At 39.0% G+C, this 25,034-nt stretch overlaps 4 protein-coding genes and 1 long non-coding RNA gene across 8 annotated transcripts; 4 read left to right on the top strand and 1 right to left on the bottom strand.

Moving 5' to 3' along the window:
- Positions 1-352: 352 nt before the first annotated feature.
- On the bottom strand, positions 353-24,051 carry LOC131310317 (trans-Golgi network-localized SYP41-interacting protein 1-like). 4 transcript variants are annotated; one of them, XM_058337272.1, is made up of 11 exons: positions 23,950-24,051; positions 5,645-5,902; positions 5,262-5,564; positions 4,623-5,172; positions 4,451-4,535; positions 2,732-2,887; positions 2,449-2,635; positions 2,269-2,367; positions 2,017-2,184; positions 1,679-1,925; positions 353-1,091 (listed from the first exon to the last, which is right to left on the bottom strand). In XM_058337272.1, exons 2-11 carry the CDS (start codon positions 5,777-5,779, stop codon positions 535-537), a joined length of 2,487 nt encoding a protein of 828 aa, XP_058193255.1. In that variant the 5' UTR covers positions 5,780-5,902; positions 23,950-24,051; the 3' UTR covers positions 353-534. The 4 variants fall into 4 exon arrangements, with proteins under 4 accessions (XP_058193255.1, XP_058193252.1, XP_058193253.1 ...); XM_058337269.1 differs by lacking the exon at positions 23,950-24,051 and adding an exon at positions 7,220-7,827 and having other exon boundaries at positions 5,645-5,914; XM_058337270.1 differs by lacking the exon at positions 23,950-24,051 and adding an exon at positions 7,220-7,827 and having other exon boundaries at positions 4,623-5,169; positions 5,645-5,914.
- LOC131310328 (uncharacterized) lies at positions 7,286-10,438 on the top strand. The gene is made up of 2 exons (XR_009195173.1): positions 7,286-7,423; positions 9,751-10,438. It is a non-coding gene; the product is annotated as an uncharacterized LOC131310328 (long non-coding RNA).
- Positions 11,347-11,697, top strand: LOC131309365 (uncharacterized). The gene has a single exon (XM_058336022.1). The coding sequence runs from the start codon at positions 11,347-11,349 to the stop codon at positions 11,695-11,697; it is 351 nt and encodes a 116-aa protein (XP_058192005.1).
- Positions 13,363-14,277, top strand: LOC131310324 (ubiquitin-conjugating enzyme E2 7-like). Its single transcript, XM_058337283.1, has one exon. The coding sequence runs from the start codon at positions 13,465-13,467 to the stop codon at positions 13,969-13,971; it is 507 nt and encodes a 168-aa protein (XP_058193266.1). The 5' UTR covers positions 13,363-13,464; the 3' UTR covers positions 13,972-14,277.
- LOC131310325 (ubiquitin-conjugating enzyme E2 7-like) lies at positions 20,088-20,869 on the top strand. The gene has a single exon (XM_058337284.1). It carries the CDS (start codon positions 20,131-20,133, stop codon positions 20,635-20,637), a length of 507 nt encoding a protein of 168 aa, XP_058193267.1. The 5' UTR covers positions 20,088-20,130; the 3' UTR covers positions 20,638-20,869.
- Positions 24,052-25,034: the final 983 nt, after the last annotated feature.

Below are 25,034 nucleotides of genomic sequence, written 5' to 3'. Positions count from 1 at the left end.
GTAGTTGTGAAGGGAGTGATCACAAGCTCTGTTACAAGGTGGTTCTTTTTTTTTTTTTTTCAGTGTTAAAAATCCTCTTCCTATCCCTTTTCATCTACCTTAAAATTCATTATCTGTCAAAGAAAATTTTGTGGAAGCAGAAACCTAAAAGGCTTATGGAGAAAGTGACCAACTGCATCAGATCAGAACTACAGTAGAAGAGTTTTGCACATAAGTCATCAGCCAGGAAGAATGTCAAAATAATGGTAAAAATAGCTAAAGTACAGCAAAAAAGTCATGAAAAGATGTCTAAAGAGCATCATAGCGAATTCCGACTTTCCAATTGAGAGAAACTCAAAATATACACCTTCCATTTGAGAGAAACTCAAAATATACACCGGGAGGGTCTTCTATATATCTTAACTCAACCAAACATCTTAGAAGCCATGGAAGTTCAAAATGATGAAACTTATGTACATCTCAAACAAGCTAAAACTATAAGAGAAAAATAAGGAGGCGGTAACAAACGCTCATCAGTCAAATAATAATCAACTGCTACACGATAAGATATAAAATCAAGAGAAGGCCAAAGCATATAAGGGCCGTTGGTGCATCAAAGACCCTTGACTCCCGGGCAACATCAGGTGAAACAGACCTAACTTGTTTAGAATCTTCAAGAAATTTAACCTTAGTCGACAATTCATCCATGACCTTTTGGCTTGCAAGCAACTTGGCACTGAGTTCTTGGGCTTTGGATTTTGAATTTTCAGATTCCAAAATCACAGCCATAACCTTTCTTCTTAAAACAGGTATGCTTCCTCTAACACCAACAGTTTTTGGGTCTTCAACTAAATCATTACGTCCCAACTTCTGAATAATACTTTCCAAAGCCAACTCCAGCTCAAGTACTTCATTCTTCATATTCTTGTAGTCTTGCTTGTCTAAAATCTGTTGTTCAACTTCCTCCTTCAGATGTTTAATTTCCAGAACTTTTTTCACTAGGGTTGACTGCAGTTCTTCCTTCTCATGAGATAAGGGGTTCATCTGATGCTGCAATGGAGCCTTGTTTGCACGGTCCGAATCATGGAAATCAGTATCTCCTGCTTCACACTCTGCAAATAATAGGAAACAAGTAAAGCTTCCTGTATATGAGATAGAGGAAATATTATCTAATACTGTAATAGGAAACATTGAGTGGTCAAATATGGCTTCGATAAGTTTCCGACTTCCAGTAGCTTAGAAGTAAAAAATCTTCCTCATACTACCCAACTTTAGCAACAGAAAGGTTCCTTCCTTTGTGATAGTTAAGTAGCAAGTTAAATGCAGGCGCTAACAGCGAAGAAATATCTTGTGATATGACAACTTCTCAACAGCAATTCTAAAGCATCCTTTCAGCTAATTTCAGAATACAAACATAGGGAACACAGAGACACCAAAAGAAACTTGCACATTGATCCATCCAAACAAAAGAACTCGTTACATGAGTGCTCTTGATTACTAAAGGATATCCAACCAAAATTAGAAACACAGCTTCGTTATCATATAGAGTTTCGCGAGTTCCCAATATAGTACGACACTATCACAACATATCAACCAATATATTCTATCACATATGCTAAGAAGTGGGTTTAGTCCATAAGCGAGGCTAAAATGATAAATACAGTACTAAAGCCTCTGAATTCACAAGCAGCACACTCACCTTTCATGGCAGACTTATCATCATGTGAGCATGGACCAGGTTGCATGCCAAAGTTTTCCACGCCTTCCCCACCCTGGTGGAATTGGTCAGCGACAGAGTCTTCAATCCTATGAGCAGATTTCCGCTCTCTTCTCTCTTTTTCACCGCGCCTTCCCTGCTCTTTGTCAGCTCCCAGCAGTGCTTTATCATGGCCTATATTGGGCCGCTCAACACTCAGGTCATGGTCAACATGCGGAACTATGGAATTCTAGTAAAATTATATATTCCATGAGATATTAGATGAGTAATCGAAGAAGAAATCTGGAGGAAGAAGGGAAAAATGTAATAGGAAAAATCACCTTTCCTATATGCTTCATTGCAGGCAAGGGTGAGCTCCTGTCATCACATCGCAAAACAGAATTCCTACCAGACGGAGTGTGAGGAATAGAGGCTGATGCTGAAGAATCAGGTAGAAAATGCGTGAACTCCACAAGCAGGTCAGGGTGGTCACGTAAAAGCTGTGTAACCTACAATAGGAGGAAGTTGACACCAAACTCAAAAGAGCCACAGATTATGTAAAAGTTAATGATAAGAAAACCCAAACGACGCACCACCTTGTTGAGCTCGGTAATGGATTTGTTTTCCTTCTGATGCAAATTCAAAATATCAAGAAAAGATTTATACACATGATCATCGCCTTGAAACCTTGTCTGCAAGCAAAGCACCATAAGTTGCAAACCCTTGAAGGAAAAACTGAAATACTCCGCTCAAATACAGCATGCAGTTTTCACCTTAATTTTGTAGACAAAATTAATTAATTCTTTAAACTCAACAGGTTTCTTGGCAGGAAGTGGATCATCCTCCATTGAAAGGGTGATCTCGTAGCCCTTTGGCAAAAAGATATTGAAACCTAAAAGTAGGTCTCGATGCCCTCTAAATAATTCTTTCACTCTTTCTATGACACCTGTCCTGTCAATTCTACAAACAAGAAAATGATGTAGCGCTAGGATCAATAAGTAAAAAACTTCAATAAGATTCTGCTCTTGAATAGAAGAAAGATAAATATGAGCAAACCTATTAGTATTGAAATCTTTCATAACATGAAGGAAATCATTGTATTTCTGCTTATTGTCTTGAAATATGTCCTCAACTGCCTTGAGATATGCCACTATATCATTTGTTGTTAATTTTGGTCTGCTCGCTCCACCCATCATCTGAGCTTGTCCAGAGCTTCATTACCAAAAAGAACACCCATAAATAAAAACACTTAGTCAAATTATTTATCAACTCCTAGAATAGAATTGGGGAGTATAAAACATTTTTCTCATTATACTGTGGTATGGTCGGTATTTTCAACAAATGACAACTCAGCATATGGTCGGAATGGAGAGTTTGTATTATTCCTTTTTTTAGTGAAATCCCGTGAAGTGCTAGACCTCCCCAGAGCCACCCCAAAGCCTATGCCCTTCTATTACCCTATATGCAAAGGACAGGGGAGGGACTCGATGACTAGGATTAGTCGGGGCAAAACTCCTGTGACCTTTGGCAACAATAGATTGTGATTCATTCAACTCCACTATGTTCTCCCAACAAAATGACTTGATATAGAGTGTCAGTGTTCCATTTAACGATACATATTCTTATCTTGAACCCTCGTAATCAAACTTCGACTGCAAATGGAAATCATATCTTTTAACTCCGCGAACATAAAGATATCACGGTTAATGGACTAAAAAACAAAACAACAATGACAGTTAATATGTAATCCCCAATCGATAGAGGTATGGGCGTGGATTGTGGAGGAATGGAGACAGATCTGACCTTTAACAACATATGCACAAAGTGATTACTCTCAAAAAGTTTTACGGTTTACAACTAAATAGCAGCCCCCATGTTCAAACAAATACCATATGTAGAAGTTGAACCAAGTTTTTTTTTTGGTAAGTAATTAAAGTTCATTGAAAAGACATCAAGGGATGTCACCAGTCTACAGAAGAAATCTTGGAAGAACTACTACAAAAAATCAAATCTTTTTCTCCATAAGCCTAAAGGTATGGAGATCAACAGAACAAAGCCAAAAAAAAACAAACGCAAACTTATACCCCCGAGGCTTGAATTTAAAAAAACCAACAAGTAACCTCCTAACAAAGACACACTCTCAACTTTCTACAAAAACAGAAAACAAATCCGCAATTATGATATGAAAGAAAAACAAAAGCAAAATTTCTAACAAAACTATCAATCAAAAACACACCATCGAACTACAGGAGAACAGCTGACCATAGAACTGCTACAAAAATCAAATCTCTTTTCTCCGTGCACCTAAACATATGCTGATCAATAGAATCAAACCAAGCACAAATTTCAACCCATGAGGTTTTAATTTATAAAATCAACCAGTAACCTAACAGTAACAAACTAAGATTTTCACACACAATAAATCCACAACCACGATATGAACGATTACAAGATTACTTGTCGTTACCTATCACAGGATTAAGCACATATAATCACAGCCTTATAATCTAACAATACTAGCACAACAAAATATGAAAATAACGAAACAGAGAGAGAGAGAGAGAGAGAGAGAGAGAGAGAGAGAGAGAGAGAGAGAGAGAGAGAGAGAGAGAGAGAGAGAGAGAGAGAGAGAGAGAATCAAACTTGGCAAAAGGGACTTCAATGTCATCATCTATCTTATCACTGAGGGATTCCAAGAGAGAATCAAACTTGGCAAAAGGGACTTCAATGTCATCATCTATCTTATCACTGAGGGATTCCAAGAGAGAATCAAACTTGGCAAAAGGGACTTCAGTGTCATCATCTATCTTATCACTGAGGGATTCCAACTGGGATGCCAACATGAAAGCTTCTTCAGCCTCTGAAACAAACACCATGAAAAGAAAGGTTGGAGGCTAGATTAAACAGTAATGGCATACCTTTAATGAGAATAATATAATAAAAATACCTTTTTCCTTAGTCAACAAAGCGTTGCGTAAGGATGAGATTTCTGCTTCTCTTTCATTCATCCGATCCTCCAAGGCCTTGCCTTTTGTCACAGCTAAACCAAGCTTTTCTTTGGTATTAGCATACTTGGTTTTCTCATGTTCAAGTTCCACTTTGAGTTTTCCAACATCTCCATTTGCCAGCTCCACCATTTTTTCCCCTTTGTCAAGCTGTTCCACTAGCTTCTTATTTTTGTCTTCCAAATTACTTAGTTTCTGAGCCAAGTCTACTTCCTTTCTTTTAAGCTCGAGCAAGACATCATGTGTAGCAAGAAAAGTTGTCCCAAAGTCATTTTGTACACTAGAATCTGACCCGACCTCAGTCAAGCACTGCTGAAGGAGATAAATTTCAGAAAGGAAGTGATTGTATTTCTCAATTAGAAGAGAAGTGGTCTTCTCAACACGAGACATAATGGAATCATCAATCGATTTTTCTTCAGTAACCATCATGGCCAGAGAAGCTAACACCCTGTCTGCAACAGCCTGAAAATGATGTTGTCCTTCATAAACCTGCTGTCATGCTTTTTAAGATTTAGACCAACTCTGATGTGAAAGTAAGAAAGAAATAACTTTATCTTTAGATCCATCGAAAGTTCAGTTACCTTTGCGTGAAGATATTCAATTTCTTGACCCTTCATAGAAAGCATGGCTTGGAACTCTCTAATTGTTTCCTCCTGCAACCGCACATCCAAAGCATTCCGAACAAAATTGGAGCAATCATGCATGATATCAACGAACGGATTATCAGACAATGATATCTTTTTCTCAACCTCTACCGTTTCTGCTTGATGAGGTCCATCAACCAGACCACTGATATTCCCCTCAAGTGATGATTGTTGACCGGTAAGAGCCTTGAGGTGATGCCGAAGACTAACAAGTTCTTTCAGCAAGACATCCCTATCTTCCTGCACGACAAGTACAATTAGTACCAAGAGCCAAATCATTCAGCTGAACAGAAAAAAACTAATACAGAGAGATAGATAACCTGTGTCACATTGGTTGACTCGTATACCCCTGCATCCCGCAAATCATCTTTTTCCTCCGAACTCTCTTCACTTTCAGGAGTCATTGCTTCCCTATTAGCAGAGAGAATTAACTCATCTGGGCTATCAACACCCATCTCCTCTTTTCCCCCATCCTCTTTCGCTTTAATATCGCTTGGGACGTATTCCGCAGAATCATCCCTAGTCAACAAAACCCAATTGCTGAGGTCAATGTGATCCACTTGAAGCGAGCTTGGCTCCTGCAGTTTATGCTTAGCATATTGATACAGACACAATGACCAGTTTAGATTGGGAACTACTCAGCATGGAGATGTATGCCCTGTTTAGTTTCTGTTTTCACTCTCCAGAATAGATATTGCTCAACACTATTCGACACTCCTTTTTGAAAGGAAAAAAAAAACACTAGTCATTTTCATCTTACATTCATTTTTCAGAATTCACTAACACCATGAAATATTGTCCAATAAAGGTCCTATTTACCAAACTATTCTCAAAAAACAAGTTTTGAAATTGTCAAACAAATGAATTGCTGAAAAGGATTTTGCAAAACTGATTCTAACAACCACACAAACCAGGTCCTACATGCGCGCGCGCACACAGATATAATCAGTTCTCCGGCAAAAACACTAGAGACAATTCGCCACAACCCAAAATGGATTGATGAGCAAAACAAAAAGGAACACATGTACAAAGAGCTAAGAAGCATGGACATGGACACGACACAGCATGGATTTGAAAACCGGAAGCTACATGCATATCGGCCGCTCCGTAGCAGTCCGGGCCTCCGGTACTGCTAAACCTCGCTGTACTGGTGCTATCCAAATTTCAAACCCGTATTAGGCAGTTCCCTCCACGTATCGCTTAAAAACCAATCTTAGCAGCCACGCTACGGCCGCTTCAAGTGCTCCGGCTCCAAAAATAATTTAAAGTCCTGCTATCCCCAGTTCGTGCTTCGTATCATTCAATACTTCCACTACTGCTACATAAACCGAGGACACATGATTTTAAAAAAACCCACGTTAAATATATAACACATATTTAACTAGAGACGGAGCCAGATTTTTTGTACAGGGGCGAATATACACAATCAAAAATTATTTTTTTAATGATAATTTCTTTTTCAATGTAAAACTAGGGTTTTTTTTTTTTAAATTGTAGGTAGGGGCCAGCCGGCCAGGCGACACCCGTACTAGAATCCCTCCTGCTCCATCCTTAATATAACAATAAATAACAAATACACAGGTTGTGTTTGATTGAGAGTTTAGTTTAGTTTAGTTTTGATAGTGGGTGGAGAGAGAAATAGAGTAATGATTGAAGATAGAGGTAATAATTGGAGAGAGATAGAGAGAGACGTGAAAGTAATAATTGAAAAAATAGGATAATAATTGGAGAAAGAAGTAGAGTAATGATTGAAAAACAAAACTAAAACAAAACTAAAATGACAAACTAACAAAGCCACATAATTTACCCAAAATTTATTTTGGTCACATTAAAAAGATGAAGAAAAAGATGAGAGAGAGAGAGAGAGAGAGAGAGAGAGAGAGAGAAATCGATACCGGGTCTAGGGTTTCTGCGAAGGAGAGAGAGCAGGGCTTGATTTCGAGTTCTTGTTCGTGCGAAATCTCTCTCCCTCTTGTCTCTCTAAGTTGATCTCTATCATGGCTCTCTCTCTGTCTCCCCATCGATGTCTAAGCTTGGTTTTCTTGTTCAGCGCTGAAAGCAGAGGGTGCCGGAGCAGAGCACATCGACTCTTTTTATAGGTTTGTGTTTTGTACATATTACCGTTTTCACCCTTTAGTTCTTGTTTTTTTCGCCGATTGGAGAAATCCCGTGCTCGGAGGCCACCGCCTAATGTTACAGGACTAGAATTCCCGACTCCTTTTCCAATTAAAACTTTGTCTTCTTGCTCTGTATATTAAGAAGGATTTGGAGAGAGAAACAGGAGAAAGAAAGTGTTGGGGTGGGAGGAGAGATAGAGTTTCAATTCGAGCCGTTCAAAAGTGTGTTGAACGGCCCGGATGCGCTGAGCAAGTACCAAGTGGGATATACCCACCCGGCACCGAAAAACTTCTCGTTTGGGATAGACGTGCTTTAAATTTCGCTCTTATGTTCTGACAACTCTCTTTGTTTCCGCAGATTTGGTGCTTTTCAATTTGCTCTCTAGACCTTCCATTGTTACTAGACCTTCCATTGTTCAAAGATGGCCAAGCACTACTTTCCATTGCTGAGGGACAAAACACGTTCGACGGAGAATTACTTCTTCCGGTCTTCGATCCTGTCATTGGCTCTCCTTCTCCATGTCAGCTTGCTGTTGCCGACTTTGCACATCTGATACAATGGTTCACTCCATCGTGGACTTGCATGATCCCACTGGTTCCGCCACCATTCCTTCCTCTCCTTCCTTGCGCTCTTGTTGCAGTCTTCACTCCATTCCGAAGGTGATGCCATAGAGCACTTTACCTTGCTGTGCGATCAGATCAATGACGGAAAAGCTGAGCTGCTTGGACAGCCGCTCTTGCTAGTTTTGGCAAATTTTCATTCATTGAGCAATATTGAGAGTGGCTAGAAGATGTACTTGGGTGATTTTCAGAAACTCTTTCTAAGGCAAGGATCTATGACGCTGTTTATGCTTCTCTATTCACATATGACCGTGATGCCAACCTCATTCAATGTTTGTGCGAGCTTTGGTGTCCTTCCACAAACACATCGCCTTTGGGACTTGAATTGTATTGGTGGTCTGCCGGTCTACGACAAATTTTACGATGAAGTCATCCCACCAGCACATGATCTAACAAGCCTTAACGGAGACAACAAGCACCAAAGCAAGATGGATAGCTCTCTTGCTGGAGTATGAAGCGTGTTTATGGAAGGACACCAAAGCTCGCAGAATGATTGAATGAGGTTGGCATCACGGTTATATGTGAATAGAAAAGCATAAACAGCATGGTAGATCCTTGCCTTAGAAAGTGTTTTCAAAAATTGTCCTAGTACATATTTTAACCACTCCCAATATCGCTCAATGAATGAAAATTTGCCAAAGCTAGCAAGAGGAGCTTTCCAAGCAGCTTTTCCATCATTGATCTGATCGCCTGGCAAGGTAAAGTACTCCATGGCATCATCTTCAGAATGGAGTGAAGACGGCAACAAGAGTGCCTTGGTGGAAGGAATGGTGGCAGAACCAATGGAGTCGTGCAAGTTCGTGATGGAGTCAATGAACCATTGTGTCGGATGTGCAAAGTCGGTAACAACAGGCTGGCATGGAGAAGGAGAGCCAATGACAGGATCAAAGACCGGAAGAAGTAATGCTCCATGGGATGTGTTTTGTCCCTCAGTAATGGAAAGTACCGCTTGGCCATGAAGTACGATGTCTGTGAAGGTCACTTTCTTTGAATTGGTCTAGAGAGCAAATTGAAAAGCACCAAATTTGTGGAAACTAAAAGAGTCGTCGAAACATTAGAGCGAGTTTTAAAGCATCTCTATCAAACGGAAGGTTATAGTACGGTTCAGAATTTCAAGACAAACTCTCTTGAGCAATCAGTGCTAAAGATCCACTGATTTTGTATTGTTCTTGCATGGAAGCCAAACTGTTTTGCACGAGTGCGGCTATTCCGGGAAAAAAAAGGGACTCTTTAATCTTTGGTGTCACAAGATACTGTGGGTCTTCACATATTTGATTCAAAAAGCCAAAAAGGGGTCACATGTTCCGATGCTTTTTTTTTTATTAAAGGGGGAAGCGATATTTTTCTTTTATTCTTTTTTTTTGTCATACGATATATATCAGCGGGGGTTAGCGGGCTGTTAACATGTTAGTCAACGGGGGGTTCAAAGGCTATTCATAGCCTTTGACCCCAAACCTGCTCTCTGTAGGACTCGAACTCAAGTTACCACTGGGAGAGAAATGACACGACCAACTTGATAAGCTTATATATTGCATAAATATGGGTTGTGCTGCTGAGAAAAACGGTGTGCTACATGAATTTTGCACTGATGTGTAAACAAAAGAAAACAAAGATAGAGGCCCACGTTGCTTTGTTAGCTTTCTCTCAAGTAGGAAATAGTACTACTACATGGCTTGTGCTTGGTACAGTATTGAAGCATGAAAGAGGCAGAGTGTTACGTGGATGAATTAGTGGTGAAGACAAAGAAACGAGCCGACCATCTTCATGATTTAAGGCAAGTGTTTGAGCGACTGCGAAGGTACCAGTTTAAGGTGAATCCCTTGAAGTGCGCTTTTGGGGTTACATCTAGAAAGTTTTTTGGGTTCATCGTGCGTCACCGCGGTATAGAGATTGAGCAATCTAAAATTGACGCTATCCTAAAAATGCCTAAACCTCGGAATATTCATGAGTTGAAGAGTCTTCAAGGATGATTGGCTTATCTCCACCGCTTCATATCAAATTTGGCTGCTTGATGTCAACCGCTTTGTGAAGAAAGCGAATCATTTTGAGTGGGATGAAGCGTGCAACAATGCTTTCAAAAGCATGAAATCCTATTTAACGAGCCCTCCAGTTCCAGTTCTCACTGCTCCTATACTTTGACGACCAATAATCTTGTATATCACAGCACAACAACGTTCGATTGAAGCCCTCCAACCGAATGCAGAGATAATTTTTGCAAAATTAAGCTTATCTGTTAGTTATTTTGTGCAGATATAGGAACAATATTTGCAGGAATAAGTTTCTCTATCTTTATCTGGGACACATACAGTATAAACTTTGCAGAGATAATTTTATGTGTTCATTACTTTATGCAGATATAGAAATAAATTTTGCAAAGATAAATTTATCTTAGTTCATTTGTGCAAATATAGTGACAAACTTTGCAGATATAAGTTTGTGTGTTCGCCCTTTTGTGCAAATATGGAGATTTATTTGCTACTCATATATATTTTCGGATGCAAAAACTTATGGATAGCTTGTGATTGTTTTTACCATGTGTTTTTTTTTTCTTTTAAGGTTTAATTGGAAGGATCTCCTAACTCGACCCTATCCAATTGGGGAGCACACGAGTGAAGATTCTTTGTGCTAATACAAATCAAAGTTGTTAATCCTGTACCGGCTAGCGTATTGTTTTCACTATTGGAATGGTAGATATCAGTACCTGTCCGTATCTCGATACCGTTTCGGGTTTACCTCAATTAATGTTTTAAATCAATATGTTCGATTTCGATATATGTCTACCTGGTTACAAAAATTTTCCCCAAGGTGGAATCCTATTGTTAAAATTTTTACTCGTTTGGTGTAGGGCAAAACAAGAGAAAATAACATATAAGCCCTTAAGTTTCTTTTAATTAGTGTATAGCCCACTACTTATGGCATGGAAAAAATAAAAACAAAGTGTCATTTTGTACCGGATGGTACACCGGAATATGTCCGAAATAGCCTGGTATTCCAAGCGGTAGCTTTGTGTTCCGTTTAAGCTCTGATACGGTACCTACAGATCGGTACAAAACAAGATTAACAACTTTGATACAAATAGACAACATGACGTTTTCACTAGTCTCATTCAATTCTAATAAAGAATCTACTACATAGAGAAACATAAAAAAGAAGAAACGTACACATAATTCTCACTCCATAAAACCCATTTAAGTTACAATATAAATACACCCTTTGTCAATATCTCTCCAACTAATTTCACAAAGTAACCAAAGTTCTCCCTCCACCCACACCCGCCACGAACCATGGCAGAGGCCACCAACCAATTCTCCTCGAAGGCAATTGCCGCCGCCTTCTGCTTCGCTATCATGGGAATAATCTTGACCGAGGGCCAACAAAATTTCCTAACCGAGTGTCGCAAAAAGCTTGCTCCTGGACAGTGTGGGTGGCAGATTGGCAACGAGTTGTATTCCGGGAATGCTACGGTGGACCAGCAGTGTTGCAGTCGCCTAGTGGATATGGGAGAGAAGTGCCACAAGGAGCTTTTGAACAACTATCTCTCATCCCCTGATCATGCCAATGTCAATGCCACCGAAGCTTGGCGGAGGAGTGACATCCTCTGGAGCCGTTGTTCCAAAATTTCTGCACACCCTTGACCTATGGTAGATGCTTGATTGTATTGTATGTTCATTTCTGTAAACTTGAGTTAAAATGGTTTGTGTAATCAAGGATACAAATTGAGGTTTTTGGGAGAGTGAAGAGGAGGAAATGTCTGTTTTTGCGAGAATTTTTTGTGGATCTTTGAATTTAAAGAATCTCTTGTAACTGTCGTTTGTTTGTTTGTTTTTTTTATCGGCAACTGTCTTTGTTAGACTAACGTAGGTACCTACGCGATCAAGGATGGATATATGATCTTAAGTTGAGGATTGCATATGAAAAAAATCATATCGACACGAGTTAAAAGAAAAAAAAAAAAAGCCTACAGAGGGACCTAGCTAACAGGCCGGATGGTCTATTCTAAATTTTGGGATCTCAACCTTAGTCATATAATGTGCTTGTGTGCACATAAGCGAGAGTGCGAGTGAGAGTATCAAAGTTGGTAGACCTACTTGAGTTTGAGACGAGGCGTTAGAATAATATTATGAATATTAAGTTTTCTAGGTTTTATTGAGTCCAGCTCCTCTCCAATCCATAGGAAATTGGAGGATCTTCCAATTTTAATTCAATGGTCAGGATTACTCTAGTAGCTCGAGCCCCAAAGCTCATATAGTATTTTACGGGCACCCAATTATTCTCCAATTGTCACATTCTAGGCACCAATTTACTAAATTCCAAACTTTAGTAAAATTTCATATCGTAACTTTAATAACAAATGCAAGTTCAAATAACTATCAGATTCACGGGGTTAATCAAAGAACTCCTTTTGCATTTCTTCTAAAACTATTTTTTTTTTTTGTAAAAATTATGTTATGTTCAATTACTTACTCTTATGATTTCTTTCTAATTTCCATAACTGAATCTTAATTTCAACTTTTTTATATATAAGAACAACTACATCAATGAGCACATGACACAGTGTGAAGCACACGTGGAAATACACTAGTATCCATAATAAAAAAAATCTCATGAGCTACATAATAAGATAATATCAGTGAAAAAAATCACGCTGAAAAGAAAAAATTACTGATATAATATTAGTAAAAAATTCTAATGAGCTATATGATATCGGTCAAAAAAAATCCTCATGAGCAGTATAAAAAAAGTTTTTCAGAGGTAGGTTTAACAGGGAGAGAAGACGCCGTTAAAAAAATTAATGAATTTTTTGTAACAACTTCGAATATTAATGAATTTTTTTCACCGTTCGGAAAAAAAATGGGGAGGGAAGACATACGCTTATGTAATTGAGAAATGTTTGGGGAGTAATTGGATGCCTGTAGAATATCATATGAGCTTTGAGGCTTGAGTTACTAGGGTAATCTTAACCATTAAATTAGAATTGGAGGATCACTATGGATTGGAGAGGAGCCAGACTCGGTTTTATTATTGTATTTCCTGTTTAGCTTAGGATGTTATCGGTCTATATTTCCTAGTTAGCCTATGTTTCCTTGTTACGTCTGTTTTTCCTTTTTTGTTTACAAGTCTCGTAACCTATATAATGGCATGTTCAACCAATGTTTTACTCACAATCAATAATATATTCTTTCACTTTTGGCCTCCAAGAACCCCCCCCCCCTCTCTCTCTCTCTCTCTCTCAATAATACATTCTCTCGCTTTTGGCCTCCAAGAACCTCTCTCTCAATAATACATTCTTTCGCTTTTGGCCTCCAAGAACCCCCCCTCTCTCTCTCTTCACAGGTTCTCTCTCTCTCTCTCTCTCTCTCTCTCTCTCTCTCTCTCTCTCTCTCTCTCTCTCTCTCTTTTGGATGGCTTCTCCGTCACAAGCAAGCCTTCTCCTCCAGAAACAGCTCCAAGGTCTCTGTAAACAGCCCGTCGATGGTTTTTCCGCTGGTTTGGTTGATGAAAGCAATTTATTCAAATGGAGTGTCGTGATTACCGGACCCCCTGATACTTTATACGAGGGAGGATTCTTCAATGCGGTCATGACCTTCCCATCCGATTACCCCAACAGCCCTCCTGCAGTGAGGTTTACCTCAGAGGTATGGCATCCAAATGTGCACCCTGATGGAAATGTTTGCATCTCAACTCTTCATCCACCCGGTGACGACCCGAATGGCTACGAACTTGCAAGCGAGCGTTGGACACCGGTTCATACGGTGGAGAGCATAGTTTTGAGCATCATATCAATGCTTTCAAGTCCAAACGACGAGTCTCCTGCAAATGTGGAAGCTGCAAAAGAATGGAGAGAAAGAAGGGGCGATTTCAGGAAGAAAGTCAGTCGATGCGTTAGAAAGTCGCAAGAGATGTTGTGACACTGCATCTGCACCTCTGTCGCCGACTTTTTATAGTGTCATCTATGTAGAATTTCGCAAAATTATCATCCTCCATCGATCCATTATCTATGTTCCTTTTGGACATACAAATTTCAGATATTTAGTGTGATCTGTTTTGTGTTGAAAATAATTTTTTTTTTTGGCTAAGAAAAGTGAAAGACAAGGTAATGAGAAGAAATTACCAATTCATGTATTCTCCAGGGGGTTCTTGTTAGAGCTTTTCTCCTCCATTCTACTTTTCTGTTTAACTACCCATTCATATAAATTGCTATTCTTGCTATGTTACTGAAACGTATCATGCTTATATAAGGACTAAAGAGATTGTTGGAAATGTGATGTTGTACGTGTTAGAATGGACTTGAGTTCCTGGGATGGTATTCGGAAAGGGAATCATGCATGTAGATGAATTAAATTAAGGAAAAAATGATACGTGTTGGAGGTGTGAGGAATGTGGATAGTGATTTGAGCCATGGTTATGATAAGGTTTACCAATTGGGCGCGGATGTTATTAGGTTACCAAATGGGCCTAAATCGCGGAAGAGTGCTAATAGGGGCCTAGTTTTGAGTTATGATGTTGTTCAGCCCTAATGGATGATGCGCCATGAGAAACTCTTGATCGTTGTTGTCCCGTTGTTATGGTTGCAGGTGAATCTATGCTAAGTAGATGGTAAGGGTGTATTTACTTAGGATCCTGGTGCAGAACAAGCAAGAGGGGAGTTGTTCCATAAGGCGGTCATAGTTAGTGGAAGTGAGAGGAAAGACCTTGTGGAGAAGATTCTTATATTTCACCTAAGTTAATGGATAGAGGATAATGATGAATGATGACTTGTTACCTTTCTGAACTTCTTATTGATACCAACCGTTGCTTGGTAAAGTAAGGGTTTATTAGGATATTGGGTTGTCCGCTGAGTGTCAATACTCACGGTGCTACTGGTGCCTTGGTATTTCATGCCAAGGTACTGAAGAAGGCGGTGTTACCAAAATTCTTGTTTTCTCTCCAATCGACGGAGAATCGACGGGAAATTGTATTGTAAGCTTGCTGGAATGTGGGTGTGAAAAGTGGAGTTTGGTTCCTTGCCGTATTTCAGGACTTCTTTGGAAACAAACAATGAAGTGGATGAAGTATGGAAGAAGATTAACAAAATGGACTTTATTAACCCTCACAGTAGAAGAACAATCAATCAAGATGATTGAGTGAGCAATTACAAGTTAACTCTACTCTTAGAAAAGAAAAGATAAAGGCCTGATACGTTGTTTGTATGTGTTGAAACTTCCACTAACTTGTACTTAAATAGGCCTCCCTGAATTTGAATTCAAATTTTCCCTCCAAAGTAGCAGTTGAAAAACTCCTTCGAACTCTGATAAAGAACCTTCTCCAACTGCCGATCATGCCCACGTCGAGGAAACTGTTTTGTTAATTGCGGTTAACATCCTCTTTAATCGTGGAAACATGGGACTTAACTTCTTTTGACACCTGTCACCTGATCGACGGTCCAAAGGGTCATAGGAATGCGCGACGTGTAGGCCAATCGACGGACAAGACTTTTTATAGTTTCATCGTCGATTTACTTCCATTCTAAATTATTAAGGTGAGTCCATTCTATTCTTTTATTTGCCCATATTTACCCTTGCCACGTGTCGCCCAATCGACGGGTAAAAAGGAATTCTCAGTTATGGTACAAACAGGCGGCGAGGAACAATATTCTTAGACAGACGATCAGTATCAAGCCGAGGATGTCCCAGTCGTGGGTGTCTTACCAGTAGTTGCTCTGATTTATCTGAAGTACTAAACTTCAAATTCCATAGTCCATGAAATGTAGCCTTAAATGATAACTCTACATCCTTTGTAAGACCTAATTTTGTGGAAGCAGAAACCTAAAGGCTTATGGAGAAAGTGACCAACTGCATTTGATGAGAACTATAGTAGAAGAGTTTTGCACACTAAGCTGTCAGCCAGGAATTAAGAACGTTAAAATAATGGTAAAAATAGCTAAAGTATGGCAAAAAACAGACATGAAAATTGTCTAAAAGAGCATCATAACAAATTCCGACTTTCCAATTGAGATGAACTTGAAATATATACTGGGAGTGTCTTCTATGTACCTTAACTCAACCAAACATTGAAGAAGTGGAAGTGCTTCTTAGTTCGAAGTGATGGAACACATGTACATCTCAAACAAGCTAAAACTAAAACAGATAATAATGAGGAGGTAACAAACGCTCATCGTCAAATAATCAACTGCTACTAGATAAGCTATACAATCAAGAGAAGGGCAAACCGTTACCTCTGGCCGAGTAGGCAAAGGAGGTGCATCAAAGATGCTTGATTTCCGGGCAACCTCAGGTGAAACAGACCTACCTTGTCATTACCTCCCAACTTATGAATAACTGTTTCCAAAGCAAACTCCAGCTCATGTACTTCATTCTTCATATTCTCGTAGTCTTGCTTGTCTAAAATCTGTTGTTCAACTTCCTCCTTCAGACGTTCAATTTCCTGATCTTTTTTCACAATGGTTGACTGCAGTTCTTCCTTCTCGTGAGATAAGGGGTTCATCTGATGCTGCATTGTGTATGAGTGAAACGAAATATTAACTAATAATAGGAAACATTGAGAGGACAAATATAGCTTCAATAAGTTTCTGACTTCCCGTAGCTTAGAAGTCTAAAATCTTCCTCATATTACCCAATTTTAGCAACAGAAAGGTTCCTTCCTTTGTGATAGTTAAGTAGCAAGTTAAATGCAGCCACCAACAGCAGAGAAATATCTTGCGATATGACAACTTCTCAACCGCAATTCTAAAGCATCCCTTCAGCTAATTTCAGAATTCAAAACGTAGCGAACAGAGAGACACCGAAAGAAACTTGCAAATTGATGCATCAAAACAAAAGAATTCCTCACATAAGTGCATATGAGTGCTAAAGGATATACAACCAAAATTAGAAACACAGCTCCGTTATCAGATACAGTTTCGCGAGTTTCCAATAAAGTATCACAACATATCGACCAATATTTTCTCTCACATATTCTAAGAAGTGGTTTTAGTTGACAAGTGAGGCTAATGATAAATACAGTACTAAAGCCTCTGAATTCACAAGCAGCACACTTTACTCACTTTTCATGGCAGACTTATCATCATGCGAGGATGAAACAGGGTGCATGCCAAAGTTTTCCACGCCTTCCCCACCCTGGTGGAATCCTACGAGCAGATTTCCACTCTCTTTCCCTTCGGTCTGTGTCTTCTCTTCTCTCTTTTTCACCACGCCTTCACTGCTCTTTGTCAGCTGCTTTATCATGGTCTATATTGGGCCGCTCAACACTCAGGTCACGGTTGACATGTGAAACTACGGGCTTCTAGTAAAATTATATATTGCATGAGATATTAGATGAGTAATCGAAGATGAAATCTGGAGGAAGAACGGAAAAAAGTAATAGGAAAAATCACCTTTTCTATATGCCTCATTGCAGGCAAGGGTGAGCAAGAATAAGGTAGAAAAAAGTAATAGGAAAAATCACCTTTTCTATATGCCTCATTGCAGGCAAGGGTGAGCAAGAATAAGGTAGAAAATGCGTGAACTCCACAAGCAGGTCAGGGTGCTCACGGAGAAGCTGTGTAACCTACAATAGGAGGAAGTTGACACCGAACTCTAAAAAGAGGCACAGATTATTAAAAAATATAATGAAAAGAAAAGCCAATCGAAGCACCCCCTTGTAGACTTCGGTAATGGATTTGTTTCCCTTTCCATACAAATTCAAAACATCAACAAAAGATTTATACACACAATCATCGCCTTGAAACCTTGTCTGCAAGCAAAGCACTATAAGTTGCAAACCCTTGAAGGAAAAACTGAAATATGCCACTCAAACACAGCATGCAGTTTTCACCTGTATTTTGTCTAGAAAATTAATTGCTTCTTCAAACCAACAAGTTTCTTGGCAGGAAGTGGATCGTCCTCAATTGGAAGGGTGATCTCATAGCCGTTTGGCAAAAAGTTATTGAAACCTAAAATTGGGACTCGATGCCCTCTAAATAATTCTCTCGCTCTTTCTATGACACCAGTCGTGTCAATTCTGCAAACAAGAAAATAATGTAGCATTAGGATCAATAACTAATAAACTTCGTTAAGATTCTGCACTTGAATAGAAGAAAGAATAGTTGAGCAAACCTTTGAGCCTTGATATCTTTCATCACATCGAGAAACTCAACGTATTTCTGCTTATTGTCTTGAAATTTGTCCTTAACTGTATTGACATATGCCAGTGCATCATTTGTTGTTGGTTCTGGTCTGCTCGCTCCACCCATCATCATCTGAATTATAGATTGGTTTTTTACTATGTTGCCCCTAGTATTAATAATAGGGTATAATATGTATAAATAATGTTTTAATCAATTTTTCTTAAATTTTATTTTGAAATTGTTTTATATACAAAGAAAAGGGATAGCTGTACATGCAAACTAAAATTCCAGATCCAGAAACTAAAATCTCCCTCAATTCCCCCAGAAATCCCTTTCTCCCGATAAATCGTGTAGGCTGGAATTATATGCGACAATGTTAACTAAAATGACATGGGTTATGCTTGAATTTTGGTGGCTTCTTTCACCTGGGTTTCTCAAGTAGGGTATTTTTAGATCTGAAATTGGAAAAATAGAGAAGGCAGTAACGAGTAGGGTGGGGGAGGAGAAAAAATATATGAACATGAGGTGAGGACGTGAAGAGGTGAATGATTTCAAACCACATTTAGAGATGGACGAGGTGACTGTGTATATTGGGAATGCTACGGTGGACCAGCAGTGTTGCAGTCGCCTAGTGGATATGGGAGAGAAGTGCCACAAGGAGCTTTTGAACAGCTATCTCTCATCCCCTGATCATGCCAATTGGCGGAGGAGTGACATCCTCTGGAGCCGGTGTTCCAAAATTTCTGCACACCCTTGACCTATGGTAGATGCTTGATTGTATTGTATGTTCATTTCTGTAAACTTGAGTTAAAATGGTTTGTGTAATCAAGGATACAAATAGAGGTTTTTGGGAGAGTGAAGAGGAGGAAATGTCTGTTTTTGCAAGAATTTTTTGTGGATCTTTGAATTTAAAGAATCTCTTGTAAGAGCATCTCTAACCCTTGACATCAAATTGAGAATGCCAATTTTTTTTTGAAGGCTGATGTGACATTTTGGTATCTCCAATTTAACATCAAAACCTCATCTCCAACCCTTATGTCAAATTCTATTTATTTGACATCAAATTATTCATCTCCAACCCTTATGTCAAAATACAAATAGTCATTTTTTGAAATTTGGCATGAATGAGGGAGGTTGTCAAAGTTGGCATGAAAAGGCTTGCCTTCAAATCCACGTAGGAATTGGCATCCAAGAATGCTGTTGGGTTGGATTGACATTTAGTGTCAAATTTTACCGTTAACATGTCCACGTATAATTTAACATCTCCCGTTGGAGATGCTCTAACTGTCGTTTGTTTGTTTGTTTTTTTAATCGGCAATTGTCTTTGTTAGACTAACGTAGGTACCTACGCGATCAAGGATGGATATATGACCTTGAGTTGAGGATTGCATATGAAAAAAATCATATCGACACGAGTTAAAAGAAAGAAAAAAAAACAGCCTACAGAGGGACCTAGCTAACAGGCCGGATGGTCTATTCTAAAATTTTGTGATCTCAACCTTAGTCATATAATGTGCTTGTGTGCACAGAAGAGAGGGTGCGAGCGAGAGTTTAAATTGTAAAAGCGTCGCTCAAGATCATCTCAGAATATCAAAGTTGGTAGACCTACTTGAGTTTGAGCGGGAACGTTAGAATAATATTATGAATATTATGTTATCCAAATTTTCTAGGTTTTATTATTGTATTTCCTGTTTAGGTTAGGATATTATTTATATTTCCTAGTTAACCTATGTTTCCTTGTTTTGTCTGTTTTTCCTTTTTTGTTTACAAGTCTCGTAGCCTATATAATGACATGTTCAACCTATGTTTTACTCACAATCAATAATATAATCTTTCGCTTTTGGCCTCCAAAAAACTCCCCCCCCCCCCCCCCCCCCCAATAATACATTCTTTCGCTTTTGGCCTCCAAGAACCCCCCTCTCTCTCTCTCTCTTCACAAGTTCTCTCTCTCTCTCTCTCTTGGATGGCTTCTCCGTCACAAGCAAGCCTTCTCCTCCAGAAACAGCTCAAAGGTCTCTGTAAACAACCCGTCGATGGTTTTTCCGCTGGTTTGGTTGATGAAAGCAATTTATTCAAATGGAGTGTCGTGATTACCGGACCCCCTGATACTTTATACGAGGGAGGATTCTTCAATGCGGTCATGACCTTCCCATCCGATTACCCCAACAGCCCTCCTGCAGTGAGGTTTACCTCAGAGGTATGGCATCCAAATGTGTACTCTGATGGAAATGTTTGCATCTCAACTCTTCATCCACCCGGTGACGACCCGAATGGCTACGAACTTGCAAGCGAGCGTTGGACACCGGTTCATATGGTGGAGAGCATAGTTTTGAGCATCATATCAATGCTTTCAAGTCCAAACGACGAGTCTCCTGCAAATGTGGAAGCTGCAAAAGAATGGAGAGAAAGAAGGGGCGATTTCAGGAAGAAAGTCAGTCGATGCGTTAGAAAGTCGCAAGAGATGTTGTGACACTGCATTTGCACCTCTTTCGCCGACTTTTGATAGTGTCATCTATTTAGAATTTCGCAAAATTATCGTCCTCCATCCATTATCTATGTTCCTTTTGGACATACAAATTTCAGATATTTAGTGTGATCTGTTTTGTGTTGAAAATAATTTTTTTTTTTTGGCTAAGAAAAGTGAAAGACAAGGTAATGAGAAGAAATTACCCATTCATGTATTCTCCAGGGGGTTCTTGTTAGAGCTTTTCTCCTCCATTCTACTTTTCAGTTTAATTACCCATTCATATAAATTGCTATTCTTGCTATGTCACTGAAACGTATCATGGTTATACGGACTAAAGAGATTGTTGGAGATGTGATGTTTTACGTGTTAGAATGGACTTAAGTTCCTGGGATGGTATTTGAATAGGGAATCATGTAGATGAATTAAATTGCAGAAAAAATGATAAGTTTTGGAGGTGTGAGGAATGTGGATAGTGATATGAGCCATGGTTATGATAAGGTTTACCAATTGGGCTCGGATGTTATTAGGTTACCAAATGGGCCTAAATCGCGGAAGAGTGCTAACAGGGGCCTAGTTTTGAGTTATGATGTTTTTTGGCCCTAATGGATGATGCGCCGTGAGAAACTCTAGATCGTTGTCGTCCCGTTGTTATGGTCGTAGGTGAATCTATGCTAAGTAGATGATATGGGTGTATTTACTTAGGATTCTGGTATAGGACAAGCAAGAGGAGAGTTGTTCCATAAGACCGTCATAGTCGGTGGATATGAGAGGAAAGGACTTTGTGGGGAAGATTCTTAGATTTCACTTCATGTATTGAGGAAAATGATGATGACTTGTTACCTTTCTGCACTTCTTATTGATATCAACTGTTGCTTAGTAAAGTAAAGGTTAGTAGGATATCGAGTTGTCCACTGAGTTTCAATACTCACAGTGCTACCGGTGCCCAGCTGGTATTTGACGCCAGGTATTGAAGAAGGTGGGGAACAGTATTCTTAGCCACACAATCAGTATCAAGCCGAGGACGTCCCAGTCCAGGAAGGGGATCGAGTTTGTCGAGCCGTGGGTGTCTTACAAGTAGTTGCTCTGATTTATTTGAAGTACTAAACTTCAAATTCCATGAGAAAATTTTGTGGAAGCAGAAACCTAAAGGCTTATGGAGAAAGTGACCAACTGCATTTTATCTAGAAAATTGTTTGTGGTAGAAGAGTTTTGCACTTTAAGTTGTCAGCCAGGAAGAACGTCAAAATAATGGTAAAAATAGCTAACGTGTGACAAAAAATACATGAAAAGATGTCTAAAGAGCATAATAACGAATTCCGACTTTCCAATTGAGATGAACTTGAAATATATACTGGGAGTGCCTTCTATGTACCTTAACTCAACCAATCATCTAAGAAGCCATGGAAGTTCAAAGTGATGGAACTCATGTACGTCTCAAACAAACTAAAACTAAAACAGAAAATAATGAGGCGGTAACAAACGCTCATCAGTCAAATAATCAACTGCTACTCGATAAGATATACAATCAAGAGAAGAGCAAACCGTTACCTGTGGCTGAGTAGGCAAAGGAGGTGCATCAAAGACGCTTGATTCCCGGGCAACCTCAGGTGAAACAGACCTACCTTGTCATTACCTCCCAACTTATGAATAACAGTTTCCAAAGCGAACTCCAGCTCAAGTAATTCTTCATATTCTCGTAGTCTTGCTTGTCTAAAATCTGTTGTTCAACTTCCTCCTTCAGATGTTCAATTTCCTTAACTTTTTTTCACAATGTTTGACTGCAGTTCTTCCTTCTCGTGAGATAAGGGGTTCATCTGATGCTGCATTGTGTACGAGAGAAACGAAATATTAACTAATAATAGGAAACATTGAGCAGTCAAATATAGCTTTGATAAGTTTCTGAATTCGAGTAGCTTAGAAGTGTATTATCTTCCTCATATTACCCAATTTTAGCAAGAGAAAGGTTCCTTCCTTTGTGGTAGTTAAGTAGCAAGTTAAATGCAGCCACCCACAGCAGAGAAATATCTTGTGATACGACAACTTCTCAACCGCAATTCTAAAGCATCCTTTCAGCTAATTTCAGAATACAAAACGTAGTGAACAAAGAGACACCGAAAGAAACTTGCAAATTGATGCATCCCAACAAAAGAACTCCTCACATGAGTGCATATGAGTGCTCTTGATTACTAAAGGATATAGAACCAAAATTAGAAACACAGCTCCGTTATCAGATAAGAGTTTCGCGAGTTTCCAATATAGTATCACAACATATCAACCAATATTTTCTGTCACATATGCTATGAAGTGGTTTGAGGCCACAAGATTGGCTAATGATAATTACAGTACTAAAGCCTCTGAATTCACAAGCAGCACACTTTACTCACTTTTCATGACAGACTTATCATCATGCGAGGATGAACCAGGGTGCATGCCAAAGTTTTCCATGCCTTCCCCACCCGGGTAGAATTGGTCAGCAACAGAGTCTTCAATCTTACAAGCAGATTTCCGCTCTCTTTCCCTTCGGTCTTTGTCTTCTCTTCTCTCTTTTTCACCATGCCTTCGATGCTCTTTGTCAGCTCTCATCAGTGCTTTATCATGGTCCATATCGGGTCTCTCAACACTTCAGGTCATGGTCAACATGCAAAACTATAGGCTTCTAGTATGGAGTATATTGCATGAGATGTTAGATGAGTAATCGAAGAAGAAATTTGGAGGAAGAAGGGAAAAAAGTAAAAGGAGAAATTACCTTTTTTATATGCCTCATTGCAGGCAAGACTGAGCTCCTGTCATCACGTCTGAAAACAGAATTCCTGCCAGAATCAGGTAGAAAATGCGTGAACTCCACAAGCAGGTCAGGGTGCTCACGGAGAAGCTGTGTAACCTACAATAGGAGGAAGCTGAAACCGAACTCAAAAAAGAGCCACAGATTATATAAAAGTTAATGAAAAGAAAACCCAATCCAAGCACCTCCTCGTAGACCTCGGTAATGGACTTGTTTCCCTTCCGATACAAATTAAAAATATCAAGAATAGATTTATACACACGATCATTGCCTTGAAACCTTGTCTGCAAGCAAAGCACCATAAGTTGCAAACCCTTGAAGGAAAAACTGAAATACACCACTCAAATACAGCATGCAGTTTTCACCTTAACTTTGCTGACAAAATTAATTGCTTCTTCAAACTCAACAGGTTTCTTGGCAGGAAGGGGATCATCCTCAATTGGAAGGGTGATCTCGTAGCCATTTGGCAAAAAGGTATTGAAACCTAAAAGAGAGAGAGAGAGAGAGAGAGAGAGAGAGAGAGAGAGAGATACCGGGTCTAGGGTTTCTGCGGAGAAGAGAGAACAGGGCTTGATTTCGAGTTCTTGTTCGTACGAAATCTCTCTCTCTCTCTTGCCTCTCTAAGTTGATCTCTGTGACTCTGTCATGGCTCTCTCTCTATCTCCATCGATGTCTAAGCTTTGGTTTTCTTTTAGGGAATAATATTAGCACTTTAAAAATTAATACGAACACTTTAAAATCAGAATAATTTTAAAGTCATTTTCATTTATTTTTTAAAGTGCTTGCATCAATTTTTGAAGTGCGCCGAAAGCAAAAAGCGGGGGAGCAGAGCACATCGACTCTTTTTATAGGTTTGTGTTTTGCGCATATTACAGTTTTCACCCTTTAGTTACTGTATATTACTTTTTTTTTTCATTCCGTTCCCGTTCCGGAAACGGAAATAAGTACTTATTTTTTAAGAAGGCAATTTCAAGCTTAAAAATCACGTGTTTACATAAATAATTTTTCTATTAACATGGATCTTGTTTGATAGATCTCATTGAGATCTTTTATACGGTGCAAAAAAAATTAAAAAATTATTTTTCATTTACATTATTTTTAAATTTAAAAATGTGAAATAAGTACTTATTTTTTAAGAAGGTGTTCTGGAACGGAGCCAATTTAGTAGTTTTACCCTATTTAAAGTTTTTAAAATTATACTTTGACCAATAACATGTCCCGCGCGTGTCCCGGATGTGTTCGGGTTTGACTCAGAAAAAAGAATTAGACACTCTAAAACATAAAATCACACGTCAGACACGTGTTGAGGACGTTGTCAGAGCGTGTCCGTGTCCGATACGTCTGGGATATGGCTTCATGAGGTCAGGAGGAGTGTTCGTTCTTCTTTGACAAAGAAATAAGAAAGTTAAGCTCCTATTTCACATTAACTTAGGATAATAAGTTAAGTCAGACTCCATTGAACTTATGTTTCCATCTTGTCCATTTTTTGGGGTTATATTTTCATCCTCACATTTAAAAAAACCCAAGTTTACCTTTATTGCATTATTTTTTCTAATTTCTTGATACTATATACGCATAGAATTTTGGGACTAAAACCTAAAGATTGAAGTCCTCCACC

The sequence above is a fragment of the Rhododendron vialii genome, chromosome 12a, assembly GCF_030253575.1.
Source record: "Rhododendron vialii isolate Sample 1 chromosome 12a, ASM3025357v1".
Taxonomy (NCBI): domain Eukaryota; kingdom Viridiplantae; phylum Streptophyta; class Magnoliopsida; order Ericales; family Ericaceae; genus Rhododendron; species Rhododendron vialii.
The sequence above is the reverse complement of the archived record's forward strand: the minus strand, read 5'-3'. Positions and strand labels throughout refer to the sequence as shown.

Excerpts from the sequence above, each read along its gene's own strand:
- LOC131310325 (XM_058337284.1), top strand. The coding sequence starts at position 20,131 with ATGGCTTCTCCGTCACAAGCAAGCCTTCTCCTCCAGAAACAGCTCAAA.
- LOC131310324 (XM_058337283.1), top strand. The coding sequence starts at position 13,465 with ATGGCTTCTCCGTCACAAGCAAGCCTTCTCCTCCAGAAACAGCTCCAA.
- LOC131309365 (XM_058336022.1), top strand. The coding sequence starts at position 11,347 with ATGGCAGAGGCCACCAACCAATTCTCCTCGAAGGCAATTGCCGCCGCC.
- LOC131310317 (XM_058337269.1), bottom strand. The coding sequence starts at position 7,345 with ATGGGGAGACAGAGAGAGAGCCATGATAGAGATCAACTTAGAGAGACA. Across the intron at positions 2,636-2,731 it reads AAAGATTTCAATACTAATAG|AATTGACAGGACAGGTGTCA; the intron begins GTTTGCTCATAT and ends TCTTGTTTGTAG. Across the intron at positions 2,185-2,268 it reads TTACCGAGCTCAACAAGGTG|GTTACACAGCTTTTACGTGA; the intron begins GTGCGTCGTTTG and ends CTCCTATTGTAG.